Below are 17,568 nucleotides of genomic sequence, written 5' to 3'. Positions count from 1 at the left end.
CAAGTTATCTTTACAACATGGCTATTTAATTTGTGCTCTACAGGCCACATCAGGATTATGACTTCTGTTTATTCAGGCATCAATCTATTTACGATATTTACTTACTATTTTCAGTAAAAGGTCACTAAAAGCTGTATTATATCCCAGTGGCAGGAAAAACACACACACACACACACACACACGCACACACACACACACACACACACACACACACACACACACACACACACACACACAAAAGTTACATCTTTCACTTGTGACTATCAACTTTTGTTACCTGTAGTGCTGCAATTGCTGAACAAACATGCCCTAGCCTAATGTTACTCAATTATGTTCAAATGTAAAATGTGTGGCAGGTGGCCGGGGGAGAGGACATATCTAGGTCAATATCTCCCCTGGAACACGAGAGGGAAACCCCCCTGGATTACATCAGGGCCACAGGTTTGGATCTTAGAAGCTCAACCCTGCTGGGGTCGCCTGTACAGTTCCGGAGCCTTGGACTGCAGCACTTCCACCACCACTGGAAGTGCTGCTGGAAGAGGATCCGAAAGCACCTGGAGCTTCTGAGTGCACTATTAAAGAGGCCGCCTCACTCCATTCAAGGAACCAGAGTCAGGAGGAGATGGAAGAAGCTTGCTGGGAGAGGAGTGGAGGTGGCGGAAGAAGAGAGAAAGAGAGAGAATAAAGAACTGTGTTTGGTTTCTTGTGCTTTATTGTACTGTGCTCTGTAGTGGGGAGCGAAAAGAATCGCTGCCCCACTTGGAATAAAATGTGTGTGTGCTAGACAGTATTTGCGTCTGCCTGCCTGTGTCAGTTAAGGTGGCTGGTAAGCCCCCTTGGCTTCACAAATGTTTTGGTTGGCACACACACTTAGAAACACTAAGATACATAGTGTCCTTCTGAGGACACCTCTCAAAAATCACTATCACAGAGTAGACGGACACAGATTATAGGAAGTTGTGACTTGTTTGATTTAAAATGAAAAAACAGATTTTAGGTTTAAAAAAACAAATTTAATATACATTTTATGCATTCTCATACATTAATCAAAGTAAATGCCAGCAAATTAAAACTGTTCTAAATTGTACGCAAATTTCCAAATACTGTAGAACATTTTCTTTGCAAAAACTGTAAACTATGTGGAAGAGTTGCTGAAACATGGTTAAATCAGTCCTTTGGGTCATTTGAATTCTATGAGAATCTCATGTTTGTTAATATTTATTTAAAACTTATTTCATATTAAGAGCTATCATAATACTTCTAAGACAATAACATTCAGTTACATAATTAACAATTACATCTTAAATCATTACATTAAAAAGTATTTAAAGTTTACATTACCTTGAGTGGATCATTCTCAGGATCATACACAAGTGGCTGATAAACATATCCTGGTGGAGAATTTTCAGTGATATATACTATTACAGCTAAAAGCAAACATACAATTTTCAGTAATTATTAATTATTATATAAAGTGAAAATATAACACATATATAGTAATATGAATACATATTTGATTAGTATGGGAGAGAATGAGTTGTTGTGTGGTTCAATTCACTGGTATTTCTGGTTTTGTATATGAGTTAAGCAATAAAAAATGTCTCATTACTTATATGCATAAACTTGAAAATAACAGGGCAAAGGCTATTTTATCAGAATTTAAAAACAATGAATTAAACTTAAATTGACAAATTTGACTTCAGAGAAGTAGTCTTAAAGTTGGAACAAATGTAAAAAAGGAGGGAGAGTCTTTGCGCAATAAAGCATCAGGAATTTGTGACATTTAAATTATTTTGAGTTGTTCATTAAATATTACTTTTCAGTCAGAGTTATTTGCCACCAAAATATTTCAACATATACTGATGCAAGTGTGACAAGTGTCTGGTCACATTTATACTGTAGGTAATCTAACCTAAACTCAGTTAAAATATCTCATTCCTGCACCCAATTTTATTAAGATTCTGGGAAATTATTTTAATAGGCTATTATGTTTAATAATAAAATTATTAAACTAGATCTTAACATTAAGAACCTTTATAATTTAAAGATAATAGTACTCAGGTTTCTTTAAATTGGGCAGTTAATTAACACACGATGAAAGACACGGCAGCAATTTCAAGAAAAACAAAAAATAACTTGTATTACACCAGACAATCCACCAAGAAGTAAAAGTAGACAATAATCTAAAAATACTGTATCAGGAGTGAAACCCCTTTTAAAAAGAGAGCTCACAGTCCACATTCTAAAGTCCATTAAAATGTAATGGTATAGGACACAATCTTTGGTGGTGTGAAGTCCAAGTTGCATGCTATTGTCACGCATGCGCGCATAGGGAACCGCGTAAAGACCCAATGAGCAGCGTAATATATCGCGCCAGGGGACAAAGGCGGGGTACTAACCTCTCTTTCTTTTGTTTTCGCAGGAAGACAGAAACAACACCGCCATAGTCTACACGGAATTCCCTAACCACTTCCACATTTTCCCCTGGTCCACCTTAGATGACGTCATGGCTCCCATGCAGCACCTCGGTTCCTTCCCAGCATTCTACTCATCTATGTCCGGTCCCACCCCATAAATGTTACCCCTCGTCATATGCACGCTGTCTGTTGTATGCTTAGGCAAAAATCACTGACCTTGAGATATTATTGCAAAACTGTACAGTATACGGGGCTGGAAAACCCCCACAACTTTATGATCTTGTTGTCTGTTTATTACACTATGTTACCACAATGATTAGACTAAAACATTCTGTTCATCAAGCTCTTGTTTCCCAACTGAAGTCTAGCTAACTTTCTGAATCCCTGTCGGCGTCATGGAATTACCATTCTCTTTCACTTCTGGGTACCTTGTGTTGCTACGATTACCTAGGCACACCTCACTTCTCATCCACCATCTTCACTCAGTCCTCTAGTGAGTCTTTCCTCTCTCAATGGGCCCCCAACCGCTGTCTCTCTGGTGAAATTATCTCTTCCTCCCTAGGGGTAGGTGACACCATCTGTGTGTCTTGCATCTCGTCAGCCAAGTACCATTTTATAAGGAAGCTGGCAGTTCTGTATCACAATATTGTATGTTGATAAGATACCAATAATCTTCAAAGCAGGTGACTCTTTTGCAAGACAGGTAAATATCTACATCTTGCAGACAACCATCAATAATAATCTGTAACAGAATTATTCAGGAAATTTGCCATTTCACTTATCATCCCAGTCTCAAAACAATGGTGCCTATTGCCCCTTCATCTATTGGCTTTGTTATTTATAATTTACATGTTTTATTTTTGTGTATGAGAAAAAGAAAACCACCCATAGTACAAAAAATGTTCCCCTCTGACACAAGCATACATTTCACAACAGTAAAGGTCACCAATTTGAGAAAGTGTTTTTCTGACAAACCTGTATCGAAAAAGGTGCTGCAAAAAAGCAGCTTTAAAGATTTTGTTTAAATGAAATTATCCTGTGTGACAGACAGCCGAGGCCTCTTCCCGGCTAGGAGGCAAATATACTGGAGTCACCAAGAAAGAAGATGTGCACAGGACACTGCCTCCCAGAGTGCTAGATGACAGCCCCTCTGGGTTGTAGCGGCACCTCAGATTCCTGCAGAGTTCCATGGGAGTTGGAGTTTAGTACAGCCCTGTTGGGTTCCCTGGGGGCTGCCAGGGGGAGCTGCAAAGCCTTAATTTAGGTTTCCACCACACCTGGGAGTACTTCCAGATAATGCTGGTGAGCCACCTGAAGTGCTCCCAGGTGCAGCATAAAAGGAACCACCTCACTACACTCGAGTCTGGAGGAAGAGGGATGAAGATTGCCAGAGGAGGCATGGATGCAAAAGACAAGAGAGAAGAGCAGAAAAGGAATTGTGTGAACTATTTTGCACTTCATTATACTGTGCTTGCTGTAGGCAGAATGGAAGGAAAGTGTTTTCCCCTTGTAAATAAAAGGTATGTGTTGCTGGACTTGTGCCTGGTGTCTGTCTGTGTGGGGTGGTTTGGAGAGCTGGTGCACCCCCTGGTAGCTACACTTTAATAATGTTAATATTCACCATTTTATGTGTCACTGATATTATATTTGTATATTTATTTTTTAAGCATCGTTTTTCAGCAGTATTTATTTTTTAGTTACTGAAAAGTAAATGCAAGTGAATAATTTAGAACCTGCACATGCTAAGATAAATATGGTAGTCCATGATGATTAAATCATTCTTTATAAACAATTAGCTGAAATCTCCTCCTTCATTGTAATATTAGAGTGAAATTCCACAAAACACAAAAGAACATTTAGCCCCTGATGTCAGCATCTTGAAGCAGGCTGAACTGCAGTAGATCTCCCCTTCATGAACAAATCTCAAAAGTGGCACTTAAAACCAAAGGGGGTGGTGTTCAGGCAACCTCAACCTTCTCTTTAACCCCAACACATGCTTGGTTTTCCATTTTGAATTAATCTCCTTCAACATATCAGACAGCATATTTGTGTCCTATCTGTGTTGTCTGTTGATATATGCATGCTCAGCCCGACTGTCATCTTCTATCATTCCACTTTAGATGCTGCCTTTCAAAGCATTAGAACAAAGTGCAGCAATTTTGCCTGATAGATACACCTTTTTCACAGATTCAATAACATTATATTTAGCAAGCTCCAATAAATGCCTGTCATACACTTTGTTATATCTACACATCAATGAAGGATTTATTGTGCTTAACCAGTCTCCAACAGGCTTAGAGGGTACCATGTGTTGCTTGCTTTAGTTGAGTTAGTGAATGAACGAATATTTTCTGACTGTGATTTTAGCTTGCCTTAAGGACTTCACTCTCTTGTGCTCTACCTCAATCTGTACTGGATAAGACTAAATTAAAGTGCCATGCTTCTAAAGATATCGGCACCTCACATTATACTCTTCAATGATAACATCTGTGTCACTGCAGATCAGAAAGGTCAGCTGAATTTGGCATTATAAAAATATACTTTTCAGTACATACATTAAAATAGCAATTCTCAGTATTAATATTCCTCTTAAGCCTTTTAACAGAGATATTGTTTCTAGGTAACAACTAACTTGCAACATAAATTTTGAATGTTACTTCCTGGTTAATCATCATTTTTTTCTCACCCATGTATGTCGCTTAAGGGGCTCCATACATTTGGAATGATATTAACACTGGAATTAATTCAATGAATTCTTTGCAACATACGCTGGATGACTCTTTATTGTTTATATACAAACATATGCATATATACAATGTGTTTATTAAGGTATTTTAGTTCTTTTTTTTTTTGGGTTGGATGGCAGCTAACTCAGCCAAAAGAGTATTTACTCTGTAAGATTTTGGCCCCTGGCCCTCTATGTAGTCCATCCATCCATCCATTTTCCAACCCGCTGAATCCAAACACAGGGTCACGGGGGTCTGCTGGAGCCAATCCCAGCCAACACAGGGCACAAGGCAGGAACCAATCCTGGGCAGGGTGCCAACCCACCACAGGACACACACAAACACACCCACACACCAAGCACACACTAGGGCCAATTTAGGATTGCCAATGCACCTAACCTGCATGTCTTTGGACTATGGGAGGAAACCCACGCAGACACGGGGAGAACATGCAAACTCCACGCAGGGAGGACCTGGGAAGCGCACCCGGGTCTCCTAACTGCGAGGCAGCAGCGCTACCACTGCGCCACCCTCTATGTAGTCCTCCTAATGTAAAATTATTTGGTGACCCCTAGTGTAACCCATCTAGGAGAGGAGGAGACATAACTGTATTTTGGGCTTGTGTATATTTAGGTACTGTGGATTAAACATTCTTTGTTTGAAACCAGGACTGTCTGGTGTGTTTGTGTTTATGATTCTTTGGTGCGTCCTTTGCCTTCAATATATATATATATATATATATATATATATATATATATATATACTGTATGTATGTATATATATATATATATATATATATATATATATATACTGTATGTATGTATATATATATATATATATATATATATATATATATCTATGGTTGAAATGATCTGCTTCTCGCAACTGAAAGAGGGCACCGTGGCGGATGTTTGCCGACTTGCTGACCAACCACAAGCGTTACCTGGTAGGTAACCACCCATACAATCAGATTGTGATTCAGACTATGAATGCCGTGAATATATATATATATATATATATATATATATATATATATAATATATATATATATATATACACACACACACACATACACACACACACACACTGTCTCTATATGTGTGTGTTTGTACACGAATGTCTTTACAATAATTTGTTGAGATATGTGGAATAGAGCATACTGTACAAATGGAAGAGCTCCCAAATATTGCTCTTTAAGTACTTATGCAAATAGTAACATCATGGCTGCATTATCTGCAGATTATATTGTTCCATGTATGCGCATCAGAGGACCTCCTACCTGCCTTGCTCAAGGTATGTCATAACCTGCTGGGGTGAGAGGGGGCGATGTTGCTAACCACATAGTCTCCTTTTTTCCCCATAGTTCCAAGAAACTGCCAACAGACTGCATAAGCCCCACCCCTTCTAGTCAGCACAATACAAGAAACCTGACTGCTAGGAAGGAGGCATTGTTTGCAACTTGAGAAGACCGCAGGACGGAGCTCTGTGAAGGACCCTTATTTTTGACGGCTTTAGAAGCTCTGCTTAGATATTGTATAAGATATCTGCCCAAAGAAGGGACACTCATTGGGACCCAAAATAGATCAATTTAAGTTGAGAACTGTAATTAACATGGACAACCTGTCTGGCGAACCAAAAATTTCCATTTGTCACAACTTGTCTTTCCTGCACCCAACCACAAATTATTCAATATTTCACCAATGCTATTATTTATTGATAAAGTCACAATGACCTGGTATCCATCATGGCCCGTTGCATGCATTAATTTAAGCCTGAGACTTCAGCATAGCCTTTAACTTTACTTCAGATACTTAAAAAAAAGTTTATGTTTAAGAAATATGAACTACAATTAGCCATGGAACCTCTACAACTGAAAACTAATAATAATAATACAAAAATGCAATTTTTAACATCATTTCAGTTGGAATGTGGTTATCTGGGAAAGTTATTTCAGCCACCACAAGACAATTTGTGTTCAGTTTTAATTACAGTACACAATACTATAAAATGTTATTTAAAAGAATGTAATTTATGTACTCTGCTAATGCATGTAATTACATTATATTAGCACTTTGCTTTTTGGATATGACTTGCTGTTTCAAAAGCTTTGCAGTAAGGATATTGTGGGTTCGTGTCCCGGGTCTTCCCAACGTGGACAGAGCTTTGAGTAGTGAGAAAAGTGCTATATAAGTGTGAAGAATTATTTTTATTATTAATGCTTGATCATCTCAAAACTGCTCATCTGTCAGTGCTGATGCATGTTTTACAGTTGTTGCTGATCTCCTCCTTTATGATTGTGGTTTATGTACAGGTAGCTTCCTGTTTTGACTTCTCCTCTTTTACTGGATTACCTAGAAGCTAAAATGGTTATAAGCTATACTCCAAGGCAAGAATATTGTATATCACTTACATTGTCCTGCCATATTATTATAGTTTTGTGATTCTGTAACTTACAAATTAGTATCACCGGGGCTCCCACAGATCTTTTATGATAAATAAAATTGTTAACTTCATACATTTAATCTGGGTGGGATGACATCTAGCCAGTTTGTTTTGCAACATTTTTTTCACTTGCAACTAATTTTAGATTTGGTCTTTAAGATATATATTCTATTAAAATTACCTTCATTTCTCATTGACATAAAAAGATATGTTTATGTACTTTATGTGGAAACTTTACTTTTTGCTTTTATTATATTTATATTTTATTTGCATTTTCTGGTGTATTTTTTATTCCCTGATGTATTTGTACAGTGTTCTTGTTATCCCTGAAAGGTGCTTTTAAACATAATGTATTGTTATTATTATTATTATTGTCATTATTAGCTCTAACAGAGTATGTGAATTTCCCCTTGGGATTAATAAAGTATCTATCTATCTATCTATCTATCTATCTATCTATCTATCTATCTATCTATCTATCTATCTATCTATCTATCTATCTATCTATCTATCTATCTAACACTGACTTGTTATATTTCCTTGTCCATTAGTGACCTCCACTGGCTGTATTTTAAGTTGCAGCTGTGGTTTGTAGGTAGTTAGGAAACTTGAGTGGCCGCTGCCTGTGCTATTACACACATACTTTTGGTGCCGTATAATTTGTTCATGTATGAGGACAATAGGATTAAGAGATCCTTTAGTGAACAATATACTAAATAAATATGGCTGTTCTTCACAAGAATGTTGGCTTCCATGTTGCCATCATTTTTTTAAAGTAGAGGAAATTTGACATGGTACTTAATTGATGGAGAAAAATTTCTATTTACTTTGTTGTGGATTTCATTTTCATACAAAAACACTATCTTTGTGCAGTCACTTGACAGTCAAAAGGTCACAACAGAAGAAATTTTGTAGTGATCCAAAGCAGTTACAAAGGGAGAATCAAAAGCTCCAAGATATTACAAGCTATATTGGAGCCTATTGTTTGGCAAATTTTTGTTATGTTCTTTCACACATTCATTTTCTGGGATAGAATTTTTCAAACCATAACATGCTCTTATGATGTCTTCTTTAGATTACTGAAAACATACTGTAGACCAGGGGTCTCCAACACATCACTCGTGAGCTACCCCTTTCCAAGTAGCTCGCCAAAGGGTTAAAGAATCCTACATAAATTTGAAAACTTGATTAGTCAAATTAGGGGTGGATTTCCAAAAAATCATATCACAATCCACAATCTGAATTGCAATCTATCTTTTCAATGTGGCATACACTTAAGAGAATATCCAGACTCAAACTCATCAAGACCTAAGTAACACTTTATTTTAAATATCAAACAAAGTTGAATTCAATTGTTCTCACGTTCGCTAGCTAAGCAGAGTTAAGGAATACGCCCCGAAGCTGGTGAGTGAGTTAGGAAAGCCCCTCCTCTCAGCCCGCTGCATGTCTCAGATTCGCACAAATACATCGAAACCGCAGGCAGACTATGATACATAGCAAAATGAGAGAAGTCATAAAATCAACCAGAATGTTCAAGCAAATTATAGAAAAAAAACCTGATCTAAATCCGTTAAGTAGTTATTTTGTGAAAAGCGGACAGACATACAGACACACAGACAGACATTGGATTTTATATATTATATATTAGTAAACCTTCAAAATAATGTTCAGTTAAAGTCTCGACAGCATTCTCAGAATTTCTGGAGCTTAGTAGAGCCAGATAACTATAAGAATCTTCACCAAGCAGTTCTGAAAATGTCTGCTTTGTTTGGATCTACGTACATACCTCTGTGAGTCTGCCTTTTCTGACATGAATGCCATGAAATCAAAGTTCAGAACAAGACTGACAGATGAACATTTAAATGACTCCATAAGAGTGAACCTAAGTGGCTACACTCCACCATACACCTCTCTTGTTGACTCCATGCAGTGCCAGTCATCTCACTAACTAAAAAACACATCACTTATGCAACTGAACATGTGAATACTCTTGTGAAGTGAAACAGTGACATATGACTAAATACGTAATATCTGTGTATTTGTAATTGCATTGTTTTGTTTTTACAGCATTCATCTTTTAATTCAATACACTAGAAAATGCATACAGACATACAAAATACACTTGCAGGTGAACTAAATATTTTTGTGATGTTTTAATGCAAAATGTGAGTTGTGGACAACAACATTTTGTAAATGTTCAGGCAAAACAAGCCTATTCAGTTTGTTTGGGTTGAAATAAGCTACGAAAGTAAATGTTAGAAAACATGAGTAGCTCTCATTCATTTTCATTTTGTAAAAGTAGCTCTCAGGGGAAAAAGGCTGGAGACCCCTGCTGTAGACGCTTTAGAGACATTCTAGAAAAATGTAAGAAATATATTTAATGATTTAAATGTATTAGGTAAGAGTGCAGTAACTTCATTCTGTGCTGGAACATTGAACTGAAAAGTAAATGATGGTTTAAAAGCATAAGTTAAAAAAAATTAAAGAACTGAAATGTAACATGAGGTAAAGAAAAATTGAGAAGATGTACTGTATGAAATTACATCTATTTTTAAAAAAAAAATTTGTTGTTGAGATTAACAAATGGTGATACACAGAATTTTAGGGTATGACCTAAACATGTATGTACATGGCAGGGAAATTTAGTTTAAACAATTTTTATACTGAATAAGGTGCATTATATTCAAATCAGACAATAACAGTGGTCAAAGCTAAAGACCATTAAAACCACTTAAAGTAGCATTATCTGCAAGGGTTCTTCACGATTACCTTGGTCAGCCATATTGTCCAAGAAAATAGGGGGTTTATTTCCAACATTCAGAAATACAGAAAGTACTTGCATTGCAGAACTTCCCCTGTTATCTTGAGCAAATATCTGCAAACTGATGGCAACCTCTGTAGTCTGTGGAATTTTAATCATGTTGACCTGACACAGTAAAAAAAATGTGAGAAAAATCAATATTTTGATATCTGTATATTCTCTACAACCATGTGTTTTTGGATTTCAAATGCATTTCAGGATAACTTAAATGACACCCTGTACACTTTAAGATACCTGAAATGTACTAACATTCCCTGTATTTTCAATAGGACTTACTGTGATTTCAAGATAAAGTTAAAAGGATTTCAGATATCTTTAATTGCACAGGTCAGTTTTTAACGTATTTCAAATTTATTTGAGATAACTCAAAATTCTTGCTGTCATTTCAATATATTTTGAATTGTAATCCAAATATCTTGAAATGCATTTGCAACATCTTCATAGTGACTTACATTTAAGACATTTAAAATACATTTTTTAATTTCTCAAAATGTATTTTAGGATATGTCAAGTTTTATTTCAATATACTGTATATGAAACACACGTGAAGATACTTTTTATTTAAGATACCTTTAAAATGAAGCTATTTCAAGATATGAGAAGATCATTTTCAGATACCTAAAATACAATTAAAGATATCTTAAATCCTTTTCCAGATATCTTAAAATAGCTTCCTCCGCATTCTGAGGCATATGAAATGCATTTCAAGATATTTTAAAATCAAAAGGAAAACCTATAAAAAATACAACATTCTGAGATATCTTAAAATGTCATAAGGTCAATCTGAAATGTATGTGAGCTCTCATGAATGCACAGAAAGTTATTTTGTGATATCTGAAAATATATTTGAGGTGTCTTCAAACACTTTTGAGATACCTCAAAGTATAATTAGAAAGCTGAACTTAATTTTTAGATATCTAAAATTAATTTTGAAATAGCAGTTTGTTTAGCATGGGCCACCAGAGGAAGTTCACCAAAACCAGTAGTCTTTTATCTTACTTATCATAATCACCCTGTTCTGGTTACAAAATAAAGACATATAATAGTCTCTTTACCTGGATGTTGTAATGGACAACTGGGACTCTTACCTAGCCGGGACTTATTAAGAGAAGGACTGGGGGAAAGAGCTTGCACAGGGCAGTACCTTCACTGGGACGACAGAGGGAACTCTCCATGGCTTGCTACGACACCACAGGTTTGGAGAATGGAAGCTCAACCCTACTGGGACCCGTGGCCACCACCAGGGAGCACATGGGGGACAGTTGTGCCCTTCGCTACAGGACTGCCATCACACCCAGAAGTACGCCCGGAAGGAGATCATGGGACACTTCCAGCTGCTTTATAAAAGGAGCTGCCTCACTCCATTTGGAGTCAGAGTCAGGAGGAAGAGGACAGAGCTTGAGGGAGAAGTGGAGGCGGAAGAGAGAGAGAAAGTGCAAAGTGCTGTATGCTTTAATGTGTTGGACTGTGCTTGATTGTGCTTTGTACTGTGCATTGCTGGTGGCAAACCAAAAAGGAAAGCATTTCCCATACTTTAATAAAAGACTTGTGTGTGCTGGACTGTGTCTGTTGTGTCAGGTCTTGGGGATTCACAATATACAGTACAGTAGTTGAATTTTATTTGTCACAAGTACCAGTTTATTACCATAACAAACAACTCATGGCAAAAAGTGTTCACAATTCATTTCATTTTATTCTTCACTTTTACTTTTGGCACTGCATAGATAAACTAAAGAACATGTTTGAAACTGCAAACATATTAATCAAAATCAATGCTTAAGAACAGTATACAACATTTGCTCAAATTTGGCATATTACAATAAATCAACAAACAAATTTATGATGTCAGTTTTTAATATACAGTATAATTTAGTTATAAATAAATTTTTAACAACATACCTCACAATTTGTGGAACTCGTACATGACACTTGAAAGGCTTGAGTGAGAGGATTTGAGTTGATTATGACCGGATTACCAGACAGAGTGCCAGGTGTAGAAACCTGAAATGCGGCAACATTGACAGGCAAAATATAAGATGGATTTATATTGGCTGAATTTGGTAAGCCAGTGAAAACAACTTGTCCATTTGATTCTATAAGGGAAAATAAAACAAGATTTAGTCTGCTAACAAAGAATCCCTACTTTTTTTTTAAACAAAGAGAGCAGTAGTGAAAGGTGCACATAGCTAATGTGTAAAATATAAAGTATAACACATTTTAAAATACAGTATTTTGAGCAGTCCAACATTTAGAATTTCAAGTAATTGAACAGGAAAAACCGAATATATAATATTACACTCAAATGCATTTTTTGAGACAGTGTATCCTATGGGTAAAAGGTGTAAAGCAAAATGTTTTTCTTCTATTTTCCACATACAGTATATTTTTTTCCTGCCTCAGAGCTGCGGAGAAACTAGGCTAAGAATTATTCCATATCTTCATAATATTGTTCTGTAATGAAATAATACATTTTTGCTATTAATTCATAAATATAAAATAGGCTGGGCCTCCAGGTTTGGTTTTTGTTTTGAACTAAGTACTGCCAGGATAGGCTCTGGCCTCTTGTTTCTCTGATGATACAGCAGTTTTGAGAATGTTATTTTTAAAGATTTTTTTCCTTTCCTTGGACATTCACTTCTTTGTAAAGTCAAGTCAAGTCGAATTGGGGAGCATGCACTGGTACAGTGCGTTGCCGCACCCACTACACAACGAAACAACTTAGGATCCCGGTTGGAACCCCCCAGGCAGACACGCGGCCCAGTCCCACCCTCCGGAAATGACCCTCTATCTGCCACAGCCAGGAGTTATGTAGGCGTCCCCTTGGCTTGGTCCAGCCACTCAGGTCCCCAACAATGAGGATCTTATGAGCTGGATCACCCTCGGGGAAATGCGCCACATGGCCATAGTACCGTAAGTGACGCTCCTTCACAATGCAGGTAATTTGCCTCATTCGGGACTCCATGAGCAACCACTCATTCGAAAGTCAAACCAACGGTACACAAGAATTTTCTGGAGGGACACAGTACCAAAGGAGTCCAGTCTTCATCTCAGGTCACTGGATAGCGTCCATGTCTCACAACCATATAGCAAGACAGGAAGCACCAGGACTCTAAAGACTTGGACCTTCGTCCTTTTGCATAGATATCGGGAGTGCCACACACCCCTTTCCAGCGACCTCATGACCCCCCATGCTCTACCAATTTGTCTACTGACTTCATAAGAATGTCACTGCCAAGGTAAGTAAACTTCTCGACAAGGTCGACACTCTCTCCACAAACAGACACACTGCTGATGGCTGTACTCAACAGGTAATTAAAGGCCTGGATCTTGGTTTTTATCCAGGACACTCACAAGCCCAGACACTCAGACTCCTTGCTCAGTCTCTCGAGCTCCATTGACTCTGTGAATATCACAGCATTGTCAGCAAAGTCAAGATCTGCGAATCTTTCTTCACCAACAGATGCCCCACAGCCGCTGGATCCCACGACCTTGCCCTACACCCAGTCCATACAAGCATTGAACAGAGTAGGAGTAAGAACACACCCCTAACGAACCCTAAAAACAACTGGGAAAAATGCAGAAGTCCTGCCTCCATTCTGCACAGCATTCACAGTACCAGTGTATAGGCCGGCCATGATATCCAGTAACCTCGAGGGGATCCCGGAAACCCTCAGGATGTCCCACAGGGCAGCTCGATCAACTGAGACAAACGCTTTACGAAAATCGATAAAGGCTGCAAAGAAACTCTGCTGATATTCGCGTTTGCGCTCCATGAGAACCCTCAGTGCAGGATGCGGTCGATGGTAGACTTCTTAGGCATAAAACCAGACTGTTCCGGTCACTGGTAGGTGAGCAAGTGATCACAGATCCTATTGAGAACGACTCTAGCAAGGACTTTACCTGGCACCGAGAGCAGTGTTATCCCCCTGTAGTTGCTGCAATCCAGGTGATCACTCTTCCCTTTCCAGATAAGGATGACAAGTCCCGTTTCCAGTTAGTTGGGATGATGCCAGTCTCCCAAATTGAAGCAAAGATTGCTTACAATGCCACATGGACAGCCTTACCACCAGCCTGGAGAAGTTCACCCCGGATACCACAGATCCCTGCAGCCTTTCCCCACCCTCAGCTGGTTCACCACCTATGCAATCTCAGTGAGATTGGGTGGTTCACAGCTAATTGGAGGATCAGCCCCTAGGACCGTGAACCCAGAGATATCCGATGTCCTACCCAGGAGATCAGCTTTGAACAACTGCTCAAAGTAGCCAGCCCAACAGGTCACAACTGCAGTGTCATTCGTAAGGACCGTTCCCTCAGCCGCCTGACTGCGACTCTACGAGGAACAAATTTAGATGTGCGTAATGTTTTGATTCTTCTGTAAGCAGGACGTGGGTCGCTAGACCACAGATGGTGTGTCACTTGCTCATAGATTTCTTACTCTAACAAACACCTCTTTATCTGCCCTCAGAGCTCTCGCAGCTGTCCTTCTCAGTCCCCAGTACAGACCAGAGTTGCCATTGAGCCTTGTGCTGCAACTCCTCTCGATGATATTCAGGGCGCCCTGCGAGATCAAACACCTCCTTCTGGGAACACCGGTAACACCAACACAACCCTCAGCAACCTTCAGGGTCTTGTCATGGGAGGTCTCCCACATCACATTAGGATCGGCAGTTGCAAGTTCCTCACACAAACTGTGTGCAAATTCATTAGAAACAGCCTGGTCTCGGAGTCTGGCCAAGTCCAGACTCATTTTCCTAGTAGGTGGTAACCTACTGGATCTAAGCTGGATCCTAAGAGTAGCAACAACAAGTCTATGGTCAGAATTCACAAACTTTTTTTTTTCTTTCTAAAGAGATCAATTTATTACATTGTAACAATTTAGACAGCAGGCAAACCATAGCATAGTTTACTGTACCATATTACATATAGTAAGCTTTCTGTAAATAATTTATGTAAACAGTTTTTAACATTAATTTCAAACAATATTGGCATATTAAGTAAAAGAGGATAAAGGTACACTTGAACTCACACATCTCTGTTACCAGTACTGGCTTTATTTACATTTACATTTATTTGCTTGGCAGACACTTTTATCCAATGTGACTTACAAAAGAGGTAAACATAATCGAGAAATGTTAGGATAGGGCCTGTCAGCTTTATTTCCTCTCTAGTGTGAAATTTTGCTTTTGTTTTGCAGCAGACCTACAGCAGGGTGACATCACTGTTACATTTGCAAGAAAAATATATGGAGCATAGCTCTTGAACTGAAAGTGTACACTTTATCTGAAAACTGTCTTTTGCCAAAGTGCTGTCCCAATGAAATATTAGATTTTTACATAATGGTTTTGTCACTCTGATGTGAAGTGAAGAGTTAAGCTTGCGTACAAGTTTAATTGTGTTCTATGCAGTTTATTCTACTTGAATGGCGGGAGAAAATAACAAAGCAGAGATTGCTTTTGTAAGGTAGGTTTGCATAAAACGCACGAGAATTTATTTGTTGCTATCACATCTGGTGTGTCTACCAATACACATGAAACAACTAAGCTCCCAGTGGACCCATTTTATGGAAATTGGTCAGGAAAGTTAAATGAATATTAAGATATTTCAAACAAAAGAGTTTTACAAACGTTTGAAATTTCAGAAACTACTATTTAAAAAGCATTTGGCAAATTTTTGAAATGTTTCTTTTAAAAAAGAAACCCATTCTGTGTGACATGAATTATGGATTAATTTACTCTTTTAAATATTTGTATGTTTTTTCTCTTTTACATCTCCATTAGCCATTCCTGACATCAAAACACATTCCCAATCCAAATTATTGAAATTCCATTAGTCTTAATGTACAATAGTATCTGTCCTTTGGGTATTCTTTCAAACATTTATGTTTAAGAAATTTAAGCTACAATTAACCACAGACACTCCAAAATCAACAACTAATAACAGGACTTCAATTGATGAAATTTGAAATGTGCCAGTAAAAGCTATTTTGGCCACAAGACTATTTTAACTCAATTTCAACTGCATGATATTGTAAAATCCTATTAAAAACATGTGTTTTTTATGTACTGCACTAGTATATGTATGAGGGACATTATGTAAAAGTTTACATATTTTTAAGTGCGGAAACTTTTTAAACATCCCTCATAATTATATTATGTTATCAGTGTTATTTTTTGAAAATAAAGGGAATTGCCTGTAATTTGGAAATATTTTGTTTTAAAAAATGTACCATAGAAACTCCTTTAGACCACTGCAGGTAAACATTTATACAGCCATTTAAAACACAACCACATAGTCCAGTATGAAGAGTCCATGAAAGCTATGCAAGCAGCACCAAGTCCCTATAATATTAGGTCTGTGACACAGATAACCATTCATTTACTTGTTTACATTAACACATCTCTGTATACAGTAGACTAGCAAAAGTAAAATCAGATAACAGCAGTCATTGTGTTTTCCTTATTAAAACACAAAGGCTCTGAATAAATCTGTGTGCAAAGCAAGTTTTAAAAAATGATCAACAATCAGGGTAAGAGAAGTCATAATTCTTCCAAAGTCACATTGCATTCCCTGTAATCCAAATCACAAACAAAAATCAAAATAGATCTTAAAACAAGCATTATTTTATGCAGCCACAACTGATTTGAGTTTGTGTAGAACTATGAAAGCATGTGTGAGCCTAACATTTCATTATATTTATCAGGAATATACGCTGAACAGGAGATTCTTGCAATGCTGCATCCTTAAATGAGTGCACTTTTCATTACAACGCTTTCCTCAAGAGGTGGGATACCATTGCTCAAGGACTGAGTGTGGTAGCATTAGATAACAGTGTGCTACTATGGAAATATTTCTCAAGCTTACTATAGATTAATATTATTACATTTAATGATTTTATATACCAGTATACCAGACCTATCACGTTACTGTCATTTAAGATTTTCATGCAGCATTTGTTTTCTTATTACAGCAGAACCCCAATTTAAGATTCTCATGTGTGACTTTTTTCCACATTTTACATTTTTGAATGGTGTTGGTGGTGATGACAAGGAATGAATGAAAGGAGGAATGTTTGTGTTATAGTTAAATTTTATTATATAAATATTTGTATATCAGTAACTTACTGCTGCTTTACCGTATTAAAAACAGTGACAAAGATATGTGT

General features: G+C 37.5%; 1 protein-coding gene across 1 annotated transcript in view; it reads right to left on the bottom strand.

Annotated features, from left to right (window-relative positions):
• Positions 1-17,568, bottom strand: part of LOC114660268 (cadherin-related family member 3-like) — a 74,857-nt gene that overhangs the window by 38,148 nt on the left and 19,141 nt on the right. The window contains exons 2-4 of the mRNA XM_051928903.1: positions 12,306-12,499; positions 10,355-10,511; positions 1,342-1,427 (exon numbers count right to left, since the gene is read on the bottom strand). Of these exons, the coding sequence (XP_051784863.1) occupies positions 1,342-1,427; positions 10,355-10,511; positions 12,306-12,499 (437 nt within the window). The remainder of the gene's footprint in view (positions 1-1,341; positions 1,428-10,354; positions 10,512-12,305; positions 12,500-17,568) is intronic.

Source organism: Erpetoichthys calabaricus, chromosome 1, assembly GCF_900747795.2.
Source record: "Erpetoichthys calabaricus chromosome 1, fErpCal1.3, whole genome shotgun sequence".
NCBI classification, from domain to species: Eukaryota; Metazoa; Chordata; class Cladistia; order Polypteriformes; family Polypteridae; genus Erpetoichthys; species Erpetoichthys calabaricus.
The sequence above is the reverse complement of the archived record's forward strand: the minus strand, read 5'-3'. Positions and strand labels throughout refer to the sequence as shown.